This window comes from Pomacea canaliculata, linkage group LG10 (genome assembly GCF_003073045.1).
Source record: "Pomacea canaliculata isolate SZHN2017 linkage group LG10, ASM307304v1, whole genome shotgun sequence".
Taxonomy (NCBI): domain Eukaryota; kingdom Metazoa; phylum Mollusca; class Gastropoda; order Architaenioglossa; family Ampullariidae; genus Pomacea; species Pomacea canaliculata.
Window position 1 is genome coordinate 24,446,730 of NC_037599.1, and position 13,633 is coordinate 24,460,362.

At 43.0% G+C, this 13,633-nt stretch overlaps 1 protein-coding gene across 1 annotated transcript; it reads left to right on the plus strand.

Annotated features, from left to right (window-relative positions):
* The first annotated feature begins 566 nt into the window (after positions 1-566).
* On the plus strand, positions 567-13,386 carry LOC112574508. Its single transcript, XM_025255634.1, is given in 23 exon segments — positions 567-706; positions 2,225-2,327; positions 2,817-3,043; positions 3,357-3,493; positions 4,346-4,454; positions 4,774-4,934; positions 5,202-5,324; positions 5,772-5,889; positions 6,063-6,325; positions 6,657-6,737; positions 7,220-7,343; positions 7,602-7,781; positions 8,198-8,304; positions 8,605-8,725; positions 8,972-9,111; positions 9,664-9,733; positions 10,039-10,127; positions 10,129-10,270; positions 10,617-10,859; positions 11,419-11,658; positions 11,877-12,025; positions 12,489-12,579; positions 12,728-13,386. Coding segments are annotated over 20 exon segments (2,745 nt in total). The 5' UTR covers positions 567-706; positions 2,225-2,327; positions 2,817-3,043; positions 3,357-3,436; the 3' UTR covers positions 12,865-13,386.
* The last annotated feature ends 247 nt before the right edge of the window (positions 13,387-13,633 follow it).

Sequence of the window (13,633 nt, forward strand, 5' to 3'; positions counted from 1 at the left end):
GCAAGCGTTGATGTAAATTATCGCCACAGTTATCAGTGCAGTTATCGGAGAAAGACATGATACGCTTTGTGTGTCACGTGAGTAGTTATCAATCAAACATAAATCATCGGGAGGGTAAGTGGGATGTGGTTGTAATTCTCAAACCAAAGCGTTTATACATTGTAGTTACTTGAGCCTGTGTCCCTGTATAAACGTCTTCAAACATTTTATTATTGAAACTGAATTAAAATATTCAAATCAGTTTTGTTTTATTACACTTGCATGCGTTTGTGAGTGTGTGATTGTATGACACAGTGATAATTAATCTTAATAAACTTTAAAATCCTAATACAGATTTTCTGTAACATTTCTTCCTCTGAGAGCCCGTCTCCTAGCTTCATACCTTCTTCCCACCTACCTGCTCCCATTAATCACACGCCGCCCACAACACGCCCACGTATAGTAGTATAGTGTATTGCCAATATATATATACAGTTGTTTGTTTAATGTGATATTCATATTGTGTTGTTAGCCTGAGACTATCTCTCCTGTTACCTCTACATAACTTGTTAACCTCTGTCCTCGGCCACTGTACACTGTATCGTTGTTATCAGGACAAAGTGAAATGTTTATCAGTCGCTGTACCTGAGTAGTGTGTACAGGTGAGACTGTCTGCTTGCAGTGCAGCATCTTTCTACTGTCTACACCTGTCGGGAAGACTACAATGGTGAGTATCACGATGCATGGATTTTTCTCTTTTCATGCACCTCATCTTTTTTGTAATGTAAGAAAACGATGGACTGTAGTAAGGTTAGAGGTCAGATTTCAATCAGTACTGAGAAACACATTGTGAATGTGTACAGATGTATGACTTTTAACACAGGGTTAATAATGTGTCAAGCCGGACTAGCCAGCTACAGTAGGCATCAAGCTCTAGGAGACATTGCAAAAGAACAAACAAACAAGGACAACACTAACATAAATTCACATTAACAGCGTACAATGACGAACGAGAGTATTTGTGTGTTTCTTTATATCCTTGAATTTATTTTTGATGGGCATGTAGGTGTGTAAACACTTTGATGTTTTGTGGGATACTGTGATAGCGTAGTTCACAGTGCAATGTTCATGGTGGTGTAATGTTCATGCTACTGTAATGCTCACTGTGATGTAATGCTGGTGGTGTCATGGTCGTGGTGGTGTCATGTTCATGTTAGTGTCATGCTCATGACAGAGTAATGCTCATGACAGAGAAATGCTCATGACAGCTCATGACAGTGTAATGCTCATGATAGTGTAATGTTCAGACCATGAGGTGATGACTGTCAGTAGGACTAAATGTTCATTAGGGTCTGTGAGACTTTACGACTATTTGCTAGGGTGTGCTAGTGTTTATAAAACTACATTAAACTACACTAAAAATCTCTAATAGTCATAAAATGTTCTTTATGTCTATTATTCAGTGTAAAAGCCTGTCTATGCTAATATAAACATTATGTTTAGAAAGTGTCATTGTAAAACACTTGGAGACACCTTGTGAATACTTGTGTAACATAGTGCCTGTGTCTGTGACACTCGGCCGAATTCTGTTGAGTAGAGACGCAGAGTAGTTTTGTGATAAGACAGAACAGATAAAAAAATCTCTGAACGAGTTCAGGATAAAGGCCTCGATCTTACATTCTTTTTCCTTCAGTCTTTTTTAATTTTCATTTATCTTTCTTTCTCTCTAATTTCTCCTTGGCTTTCTTTAAAAGTGTGAGTGCGTGTGAGGGAGTGGCATAAATATATAAATAGCCTACATGGAAACTGAATGTAATTACAAATGTTGTTTATCGCTTATCACTGAAAAGGGAAGATACATGCGCATGCGCACGCACGTACTCATCGCGCACACGTTGCCGTACATACCTTTTCTGTTTTCTTGATTTTCTCGTTTCATTATCTCATTATCTTTCTATTTCTCTGTCTGTCAGTCTACTGTGTTCTTGATTGCCGGTCTGTCTTTGGACTCATTAAATCAACCTCGCTACGCTGTCTTCTACTCGCGAGTATTTTACTGAAGGTGTCATAAAATATTTGTGTGTCTGATTCACAAGAAAATAATCATAGCCCTGATGATTGCAGTCTTGTGCTTGAAATCACAAATAATCTAAACAAACAGAATCTTCCAAAACCTTCAGAACCAGGAGTTTAGCTTTCGATGCAATCACCAAAATGAGACAACAGAATGTTTTTGTTTGTCCAGAGAAGCCTACTTCTGCTGGTGTGCATCCTCTTCCCGTCACGTGGTGTGGGTCAGCAACAGGCCAACCCATGTGCTAATGTCAACAAGAATGCTGTGCCTAACGGTCAGTACCTCATTTATTTTATTTTCAGTAGCGGTGTGTGTGTGTGATGCCCTGGTCTGTCTACATCATTGCCTTCTGCTCCTTGTGTCAAAGTAGAATTGAGCTTGTCTTGGAGAAATGCACTATAGATATAGTATTATTCTGAAAGACATTACGCAAGTAGACGTAAGTGGCTCACCGGCTCTAGTAAACGACAGAAGGCTCTGCTTAATCATATCATTCACACCCATAATTTCCATTAATGGACTGTAAAACACACTCAGGTGAGCAGAGAAAGTCTTCTAGCTAGAATGCGAGCAGACTGAATCACAACTTTCTGTTCCACAGACAAACGCACTGACTACCTAGCTTAGGGTCTCTGTGATGAAACAGTTTGATGGATATTCTGAAAGTAGGTGAATAGTTCGATAGTCTCGTGAATACTTGGAAGGAGTGCGGAACACAACGATTTCTCATCTTCTTACTTTGATTTTTCACTGTCTGTGGCAGGTCCCCCATTCCCGAGCCTACCCACCAATGCCTTCAAGACCACGGTGAGAGCGCAGATCATGAACAAGCTGATGAGCGTGGAGGCCACAGAATACGTGGACGAGACACGCAAGGCCAGCGCCCTCTACATCCTTCAAAACATGACGACAGAAACTGTCATCGCGCACTACGACATCAACGAGATTATCGACATCACAGACAATCCCTTCCCCTCCTTTACGGTGGCGGTAAGCCCCGAGTTTTCTCAAGATTTGAAGTGGTTTGTGAGATTTCAAACACACGCATGACTGATGTGAGCCGTTATGGTAAAAAGATTATTAAAGCTGAAGGTATAAAACCTGTCAACATTCACACCTGTAGTTCTTACAATCATGACAATGTCCTCACTCCACCATCCCAGTCTTTGAGTGTCGACAGAGTGTCACGAGCATTTTCAAAGCTCGGTGTTTCGGTGTACATAGTGACCCAACTCAGGGATTTGTGTACATCTATTTATTTATTCCTGTCGTCAATCCTGTTTTTTTTTTATTTATTTGCCAGATAAGCTGTGCTTCGCGACCAACGTGTCTTTAAGCTCTTACTCTGTTATGTTTGGTGAGTCGCCATCCCCGGGCTCCAAGATGCCTCACTTCTTCTCAACGAGTGCAATTCTGGGCATTGCCAGCAAAAATAATCAGGTAGGTAATTATCAGGGCTAGTTAATTATCAGACACTAGGCTGTCGTACTACAACTAAGTGTGCTCATTCACCCCGGAGCAGTATTCATGAAGCGAGTCCCTGGGGTACACAATAGCCCGGGTATGGTCCTTCATTCTCCCATTCTACCCCTGGGCAACGACTTTACCTCGCTTCATAACTGCGGCTACTGAACTACCTTGATATTGTTATCATATATTGTGAAATACAAAAGTTATGTAAATGCTCGCAAACCAGACACTGACACATTTGAAACACACGCTCAGCCGTTTTCTACAATTATTGAAACAGTTCATGGTTCATATATTTTCACAGCAAAATAATATTGACAGATAACTGTATATCACCGTATAGACAAAGACTTTTGAGCTCAAACATCAGACTACCAGACAGATTGTTGTATTCAAACATTCAATCCTACCTATCCACTGAAAACTCCACAACTTTATGATGAAAGCAACGACTGATTAATTGAAGGGAATGAATAGATTTTCAAAAGTTCTAGCTTTGTTTTTTATGGGTATATCCGTTATAAATATGGATGAGATTTACTTAATAAAATGTTATTAGTATGTCAGTGATGAATATGATTTACTTAATAAAATATTATTAATATGTTCAAGGATGTGTATGACACGTGTGTGGTGTGTCAGTGATAAATATACTTGAGCTTCACTTGATAAAGAAAAACAAAGGGACTCTCACAGGTCGGATAAACAGACCAGTAAGTACATAAATGTTAGATAAGTACAACGATGGTAGTATCATCGATCAGTCGAGTCTAATGTTTAATCTTTTAATGATATGAAATGCAAACACTCCAACGGTTGCAGGTGTACAAAGGTGTGAAACCCATTAATGGTGTGCTGACCAATCACTGGACCTCCTGCATGTACTGGGACACCACCAACTCCAACTTCACAGTCGACTATTATTTTACCCGTAAGGCTGTCAGAGTGGGGACTTGACATACACATGCTTACCTGTCTGTCCATGCGTGTAATATACAAGGACCTCACACACAAACATCAGTCCATCAATAACACTACTTACATAAAGACAAATATGTATTTATTTCGCATACTACAAGATACACGGTAAAAATATATTTATGTGTGGGAACGTGTATGCATGCGTGTTTGTGAAATTGTGTGTGTGTGTGTGTGTGTGTGTGTGTGTGTGTGTGTGTGTGTGTGTGTGTGTGTGTGCGTGTGTGTGTGCGTGTGTGTGTGTGTGCGCGCGCGCATGTTTCCCCGTGCAGTTCCCAACTACCCTTCTGCGAGTGGGTTGGCGCCTGTACCTGTGCTGGCGGTTGTGACGGGTACGACATACCCCCCCAACCTGCCACCCCATCAGTTCTCCCACAACTACCTCTACGTCAACTTCGAGCCGTACGTCGACGATCCTGAAGATGTCTTCAATGTAAGCTGTTCACTCCTACAACGATCGCACCAGTACCAAAACATTTTTTTGAGAATTACAACTTGATAGAAATAATTTTCAGTGGAGTTACAAGAAAACACAATTTTACAATGAAAGAAGGTAGGAACAGTTTCTGTAGTAAGTGTTTGTGACATGAACTCACGCCCTAGACACGGTCACCAGTTGCACTTAGCGATGTTACTTAGACTACCATGCTTTCTTACTCTGACCTTTGACCATCCTTGTGATGCGTGGACGTGTGCGCAGACGCCGCCAGGTGTGTTTTGCATTGGCCGCAAGTCTCTCGTCCCCATGCCCAACATCAGCAACAGCTTCTACTACCGTGAGGAGATTTCTAACCCCAGGGGTCTGGTGCTTACAGAAGTTACTGTGAGTATAGGTAATACTGAGACTTACTAGAGTTTATTGTAGTCTTTGTTAGCGCGCGCCTTCCATCTCTCTTGTTCCTCTATTTGTCTTGCTACCTGCATTCTCTCTCTCTCATCTAAACACACATAAATACAGACGGCATTGAACTATAGCGAACATTTGTAGAGATGATACCTACACGTAATAATCATCCCCTAATTCAGCTTACAAACCTAAAGAAAAATGCTACGGGTAAAGAACAAAGGGGGACACATAGAGTGTGACTCTGACTCACAGGTACAACACACCGATGTGTCCAATGTAATACAAACGTACAGGTGTCACAGCCACGCAGGTAAACAGTGATGCTAGGACACACCTCCCATGTTCAACTCTGGCAAAGGAGGACATCATCATCAACAAAGAATTTTCATGAGGCTGTCATGTTGTTTATTTATTTATTGACAGATTTGGTATGATTATGATTTGAAGATGGTTCGACTTGATTCCAAAATTCGTCCCTCGGCGACATCAAAGCTGCTTTCTCCACTAGGTCCTTACACCGTCATTCATGATTACAACACAGGTGAGACAGCCACTGAAAGTGACCGTTATCTAGAAAACGAGCATTCGTGGAAACTTTTATTTTAGTTTAAATGCCTGCCGCCTCCATACACCGCATCAAACCCCGGCCTTCCTCTCCCTCTCTCTCTATGTTGCTCCACGTCATCAGTGAACGCTCTGTGCTTACCTGCTCAGGTGTGCAATACGCCATCGACAAGACAACTGGCCTCTGCAGCATCGACCCTATACCTGCCGACGCAACGGGCTTTGACGCCTCTTTGAACATCACACGTGACACTCTGAGCATGCGCAATTCGCTGCAGTTCTTTAATTTACAAGGGAACATGACGTACGCTGGGGTGCGCACAGTGCGGGGCTTGCAGGCCGATGTCTTCCAGAGGTTCACCAACCAGATCCCTGGCCGCAAGAACGTCGTCTACGAGGTTTATTTCTTCAAGGTGAGAGCAAAGTTTCTGTTAAAATCTTGTTGACTTTGATGTGGAGCCGACACCCCACCCTGCCGACTGAAAGCGTTTATAGATTCCACCCGAATGTCACTGCCTGTCTGCAGGTCTTATCGGAAAAAAATCCTAAGTAAATAAAAACAAGCACATGCTTATTAATTTTGAAAAGCTATTTTTAATCACCATATGTGGTTTTGACGGCTCGACGTTGTTGGTGTTGTTGCTGTTGTTGTTGTTGTTTCTTCTGCTGTTGTTGTGCTATGGGTTGACAATTCCAACAACACTAGATGTGACCTCCTAATCTGATATAACGAAGTATTTACAGAATACTGAAGAAGATACTGATGTGGGCCAGGACGCGCAGTCCAACAGCCCCAACCCTGCCATGATCCTGGAGTGGGAAAATGTGAGTAAACAGTGAGTGCACCCAGGGTGGCGTAGACATTGAGTAAACTCATTAGAAAAACAATTCTCGTAGACTTGGGTGATGAGTGATTCTCTATTTAGGTTGGGTTTGTTCTGCTTACTTCTCAGTGCCCTCTGTATACCTGCCTCTTGAAACTGATTAGTTGTTGGATCAAATCCCACCTTTTCAAGCGCAAAAACTATGAATAACAGTTGGCGGTCATGTCGCTCTTGTACCAAACAAGTAATTCTGACACACGGTGTCCCTGGAGTCCTTCCACCAAATTAGATATTTGTAAATTTATAAACGACCTTATGTAAGTTCTGTCCCAATATGTCCACACAGTTGTGTATGTCGATGACTTAGTGATGCAGTTCAAGCCAACGCTGGGCGATCGGTCTGACAGTCAGCTGTGAACGCTCACAAACAGTTAGAGTTCACTCAGTCATTTCTTGGTTAATTCTCTGTCCCCATGTCCACAGGGTGTGCTGATCAACCAGTACAACATCCACGACTTTGATCAAGATTCGCCCCGATACTCCGCCTTCGACATCTCTCCCTGCTTCGATGAATCCTCTTCCGTCGACTTCGAGATTGCTTTTCAAGGTAAAGGACAGTGAGCAATGAGCATGTCCACCTGGCATGGAGGTAGAGCCTGGGCCACTTGCTGGACATGTACCATTGTCAATAAAACCTTTGTGTTCAGCGCAATAATGCATGTCTCAGACTGTAGTACTCACTCAGGGTATGTTCTTGTGTCAATGAGTAACAAAAAGCTAAAAGTGTGATCAGGGGGAGGGTAGCATTACACGGTGGTTGACAATCTGTCAGACCTTGTCTCACTCACCCGAGATGATGTTGCAGTATCCACCACCAAACCGCTTGTGAACAGAGAAGAATTGTTCCTCGGGTGGCTGCGTCTGGGTATCGCCGTACCCTTGACGATCTCCCCCCTCCGACTGCAGAACACCCGATTGCACTGGGAGGACTGGGATAGCGGGGTGTACTTTCAGGGTACTCTCCTGGACAGGGCACCGTCCATCGGTAATTCAAAGGACAGTTATATACCCAGGCACTTTTTTTCGATTTTCTTAATGAAAAAGATTGGAGTATGGAGGATTTAGGGCGATCTCGAAGAACTCTTTGCAACATAAAATATTCCTGAGATTAATTTTTACTGTGATTAAATACAGCATCACAATAGTGATGGAGACAGCAGAGTGTCACAGACATCTCCATAGCCCTGATAAAAAGGTTTTAAACTTGTTTGTGTTTCTTTGACTATTTACATACGGGGAACTGCTTATTATTTGAATATCAAATCTCGGGTAGAGTGCTGTTGCGGGTTGTCTCTCTGTAAGAACGGGGGCTGGGCTTTGGTGGAGGACGGAGTGGGTGCTCCAATGTTTAACATGTAACCACTGTTGTATAAGAAGGATGTCGATGTGCTTCGTCTTCAGCAAGATACGAGAAGCAGAGCAGGAAGGTGATGCAGGGCAACGCAGGCAGGGTAACAACAGGGGTCACGCAGGTCGCGGCATGTGCTGACCAGTGCAACCTACTGCAGGTAACAACTTCACTCACCTGGGCATTCCCAAAGTATTTCTGTTATTTTGAACCAATTATCAAAAATTGAAGTATAGATGGGACAATGCCCTTTCTCTCATCAATACTCATATACTGTTCGCATCCTTCTTCCTTAATCGCCCCCTGACAAAAGCTTATGACATTGATAAGAAGTGAAAGAAAGAATATAGATATATAGATAGAGAGAGGAAGGTATTTTTGACTGAGGTAGTATAGTGCTTGACTGATGAGGTTTTAATTACTTAATTATGTGGCTAATGAGGTTTTAATCCCTGTCTAGGACTGGGACTGCACGGCCTTTGACTACTGTCCCCGCACAAGAACATGCACCCTGGCTACCGCCCCGAGCCCCGGAACGTCCATGACACTAGTCAACAACGCCAACTGCGACCACTACTCACGTCAGCAAGTTTGAGGATAATATTGTATTATGGAGAGAAACGAAAATTTAACTCTTTATTGCTTGTTGATATTTGTTGACATTTGTTGATATTTGTTGATATTTGTTGACATTTGTTGATATTTGTTGACATTTGTTGATATTTGTTATTCACGGGGCACACGTCATTTATTTCATCCTGTATCTCGACTGTAGATGCTGAAGGTCTTCAGTTGAGATGTTTGTGTTTTGACCTGTCTGCCTACAGGAGTGCTCGGCACCAAGTTTAACACCGACCCCACCCTGGTACAAGCCTGGAACAATCTTCGCAACTTGGTGTACTCCAAGGGTCTGAGTGTGGATGTGCCTCTGACTCCTGACACTGACAGTCCTTCTGATGTCCCTCAGGTGAGCATGTCACAGCTCACTGCGCGTGCAACACGTGACACCTGTGTACGGGGCTGACCGCTGTCCCCACTCACCTGTTGTCAGTGTTGCCCAAGGTTCAGCATGTGATTACCTGACACTAGAATCCCAGGTTAAAGAAAGTTTAAAAAAGACTGAATGCACTGTATTGACTTCGTTTAGCAGCTTCATGACGAGGGTAGAGTGGAGATGTTCCTGGTGGCCATGATGGATGTCTGGAGACTTTAGCGTATTGCTGCAACGGCTTAGTGTGTCGGTGCTCCTAGAATGATTTCAGTTTATTTTATTTACAATGTACGGTATACTACCACTACACAACTACTATATGCCACTATACAACAAACCACTACACGACCACTATACAACTCAAGTATCATACGATATCACGCCACCACTATACAACTACTATATGACACTATACAAGTACTATATGAACACTATACAAGTACTATATGAACACTATACAATATCTATACGGTGACCAGAAGCAGTAGAAGTGATTGTGTAACATCAAGAAAGACACTTTGTCTCCAGACACTAACACTCACTGCCCAGTGGATTTCTAACCAAGTGATGACCAGCGGGGACCGCGATACTCAGAGTGGTGAGTCAGCCATTCGTCTGCAAACCTGTAGTGTGTGTGTAGGTGATGTCTGTGTGGCTGTAGGTGGTGTCTGTGTGTGTGTGTGTGTGTGTAGGTGATGTCTGTGTGTGTAGGTGCGTCTGTGTGTAGGTGTATATGTGGTGTTTGCCTAGGTGGTGTCTGTATATGGTGCGCCATCATAAGCTTGTCACAAACGCAGACAAATATATTGATGATATAGACGACGACACGACGACGACGAAGATGATGATGATCATCATGAATTTTATATGGTTATAATTATTCCGTATTCCTGTCCTGGGCAGCAATCGTAAAGCAGTTCCGAGCGCTGCCAATGACCAAGCTGGTGAGTCAAGACAACTTGTACCGCGGAATGTCAGTCGACGACTGTGCGGACGATGTGTAATGACGAGTTGACATTCAACTGCCAGTCGTTCGCCTACTGCTCGGATGCGGGTACCTGCTTCACTTCACACCTGCACCCGGAGGATGGCATCAACATGACTCAGTCAAGTTCCGGCTGCGACCTCTACTTCAGTAAGAAACACCATCCTTGCTGAATACGCTGCTATTCCTCTCCTCGACCCTTCACCCTTCACCTTTAAAAAAAAAAACGAATTTAAATAGTAATTGCTGCCAATTTTTTATTTCCTTCTTTTGTTGATATATTTTCTTACATTTTTTTATTTTTTTTTTGGTGAGATATTAGCATTGGCTCTAAATTTAATTAACAAATAACGTAGTATTTATCTCCCCTTCCCTCTAATCTGCTTCCTGTCACGTGGGGTAGTCTTGGTAGCATGTCACATAAGCAGTCTACTCTTGCCAGGGTTTGTCGGTCAGTGTAGGTGTGTATCGTGTGTCGTATTTTCATCGTCCCTAGAGAACTACACGGCCAACTACCAGCGGTTCGACGGCGAGACCGTCCTGTCCAACTCGGACACCATCTACCAGAACGTCTTCAGCGAGAACGGGTGCGCCAAGCTGTGCACGTACTACACGTCCTTCGACTGCAAGTCCTTCGACTACTGCCCCAACATCGCCACCTGCTTCCTGGGCCGCCAGCACTTCTACGATGTGCCCAAGGCCAACATCCAGCAGGTGCCCACCTGCACACACTTCTCACGTAAGTGCACCTGCAGGCTTTGACTTCTTTTGAGTCGCTCCGCCTTACAGGTGTGTAAAGGATCAGAGGAAAGATAAAAAGGAAAAATAGCACAATAAAAGAGGGAGTGGAATTCAAAAAAAAAAAAAAAAAAATCAAAAGAGAGAAAGAGAATGAACGAACAAAATGAAAGTAACCAAGAAGGAAAGAAAGTCCCTACGGAAGCTCAAGTAGATAGAAGAAAAGAGCAAAGGTGATAGAGGAAGAAAGAAACTGTTAATATGAAATAAAGAAGGAATGACAAAAAAAAAAAAAATCAAAGAAAATGATAACAATTGTAAAAAAAGAATCAACAAATCCTACAAAAATGTCAACGATCTTCTTTATAAAGTTTAAGCCTGAAACCTTCATTGGATATCGCGCAGCCTCCCAAACACCTGCTTGTTACTGCGCATGCGTGAATACAAGCAAACGTGTTTCCGTCGGTGATAAGTGTCAACATGTATGTGTGTGACTGTGTGTGAGTGTGACTGTGTGTGAGTGTCGAGCACTTTACTATGCGTGCGCCATGTCCGTGCAGGCAACTACCTCAACGACTTCACCCGCAAGAGCCGCACCGTCATCCAGCTGCGCGACAACCGCATCGTGACCGGCGTGACAGCGGCGGAGTGCGCCAAGATGTGTGTGGAGGAGCCCACCTTCACCTGCCTCAGCTTCGACTACTGCGCCAACCACACCGAGTGCCGCCTGAGTGACGCCTCCGTCTCCAACACCGGACAAATCACGCTTGAGGCCAGCGCCACCTGCAGTGTATACAACCGTGAGTCACAGTCTGCAGGCTTGGGGGGGGGGATAGTCCATAGGTCCATCATCATCATCATCATCATCATCATCATCATCATCATCATCATCATCATCATCATCATCATCATCATCGTCGTCGTCGTCGTCATCGTCATCGTAATCGTCATGCTCATTGTCGTCGCTTTTATTTTCCCACTTGTGGTTGTTATAAGTTTGTTTTCTGGGTGATGGCAGGTCAGGGGACAAGCTCCCAGACATCAGGAAGTTCCAGCCAGCAGTCCAGTGGTGAGAAGAATTTTATTCCAGTTTCTGTTTCCTTTGTCCTTCTTACAACTACCCCTCGTCTGTCCCACCCGTGTACCTCTCTCAGCGTCCCTTCCTCCTGATGTCACCGCCCTTATTTCTTCCTCCACTGTCTGTCTGTCTGTCTGTCTGTCTGTCTAATAACATGTAAGAAGATTCTCTTTCTTTCCATACTCTCTCCTTGTTATCTCCACTATTCTTGGTATTTTGATGCCTGAATAAAATCACCAAACACCATGAAAGGAAATATCGTGAAATAACAGTTTTAGCTTAGCATCAGTGCATCTGTATCCCCCTCCATACGGGGGACAAGGACAGTGCCTATGTACCCTGGTTAGGTTCATGAACAGCTAAAGATCGTTGCTGCCCACTGCAGAGACTCTCTCCATTTAAGAGATTTCCTCCTGTGTGTGTTACTCCAGAAAGTTCCAGACTCAGTGCTTACATCATTGACCATCTGTTTCTCGCGATCTTCTTAACCTTCTTTAGACACAGTTATCTGCCCTGGACACTGAGATCGTGGTTCTTACTCCCCCTTGAAAGCCTTGGATGCGTGTTAAATGCACTTACATGGCGATAAGACTGACACATTTTCTTTTAATTACAGGCTCGAAGAGTAGCAGCTACACTGCAGGTGAGTTTTGGTTTTGACTTCCATATAGGTTTATATATATAGCTGTGTGTGTATCTATATCTGTATATGTATATATAATCTGTATATCGATAGAAAGGCTGAGCCTGATGAACCACTTGCATCACCAACTGTTTTTATGTTGCTGCAGGCGCCATGGGAGGTCTGGGGATCGCCATGATTGTGTGCGGGGCGCTGCTGGGGGTGGGGATCCTCTTTCTGTTTCTCCATCTCAAGAACAGGCAGGACGATGGGATGACCGTGCAGTTCAAAAACGAGGACTCTTGAGTGACGTCACCCAGGTCCTCCAATCAGGATGGAGGAACTCTGAGCACGTGTCTGTATCTCACTGAACCTTAGGGTCACTGAATGTGTTACAAGATTATTTTGTCATCAGCGTTAATGGTTTAGTGACCATTGTCTACCCTCAAATACGAGTGCAATAAGTCTGTTAGCTCGCGATTTAATAATAATTAAACTTAATTTAGAGGCTTTGGATTATGCAGAAAAATAGACACGTAAAGTGTCCGTATTCTTGCTAATTGTCGTTTTTATTAATTCAAATGATGGTTATTATTATTGTATTATACTGATGTGGAAATGTACTGCCTTTGTGTTGCTGTGTTGTTGTCCGCTAAGCTTTCACTATCAAGCCTTTTGGCGATGTAAGAGCTGTTAAATGATTGTCTTGTGACTGTTTACGAAACATGCGAGTCATCTACTGTTGTATGAAAGCAATGTTTAAATTTTGTAATAACTTGAAATGTGTGTAAAATGCTTGGAGCTCTTCATTAAAATGCTTTGAAAAAATGTAGTTTCAATATTTTCTCTCTTTTGTTGGCAGAGAATGGTGGACATTTGCTTTGCGTTTTTCAGTCCATCTTTCCTATTTAGGTTCATGTATTTTCTGTTATTTCTACTGTTTATATCTTTAAAATACTTTATGAATTCTTTAACACAAACTAATATCCGTATAGTTTTTTCTTCTTATTTTTCTTAATACAGTTTTGTTTGGCTTTTAGCTGTGCTACCGTCTTCTAACTTTTTGCGTCGGGAG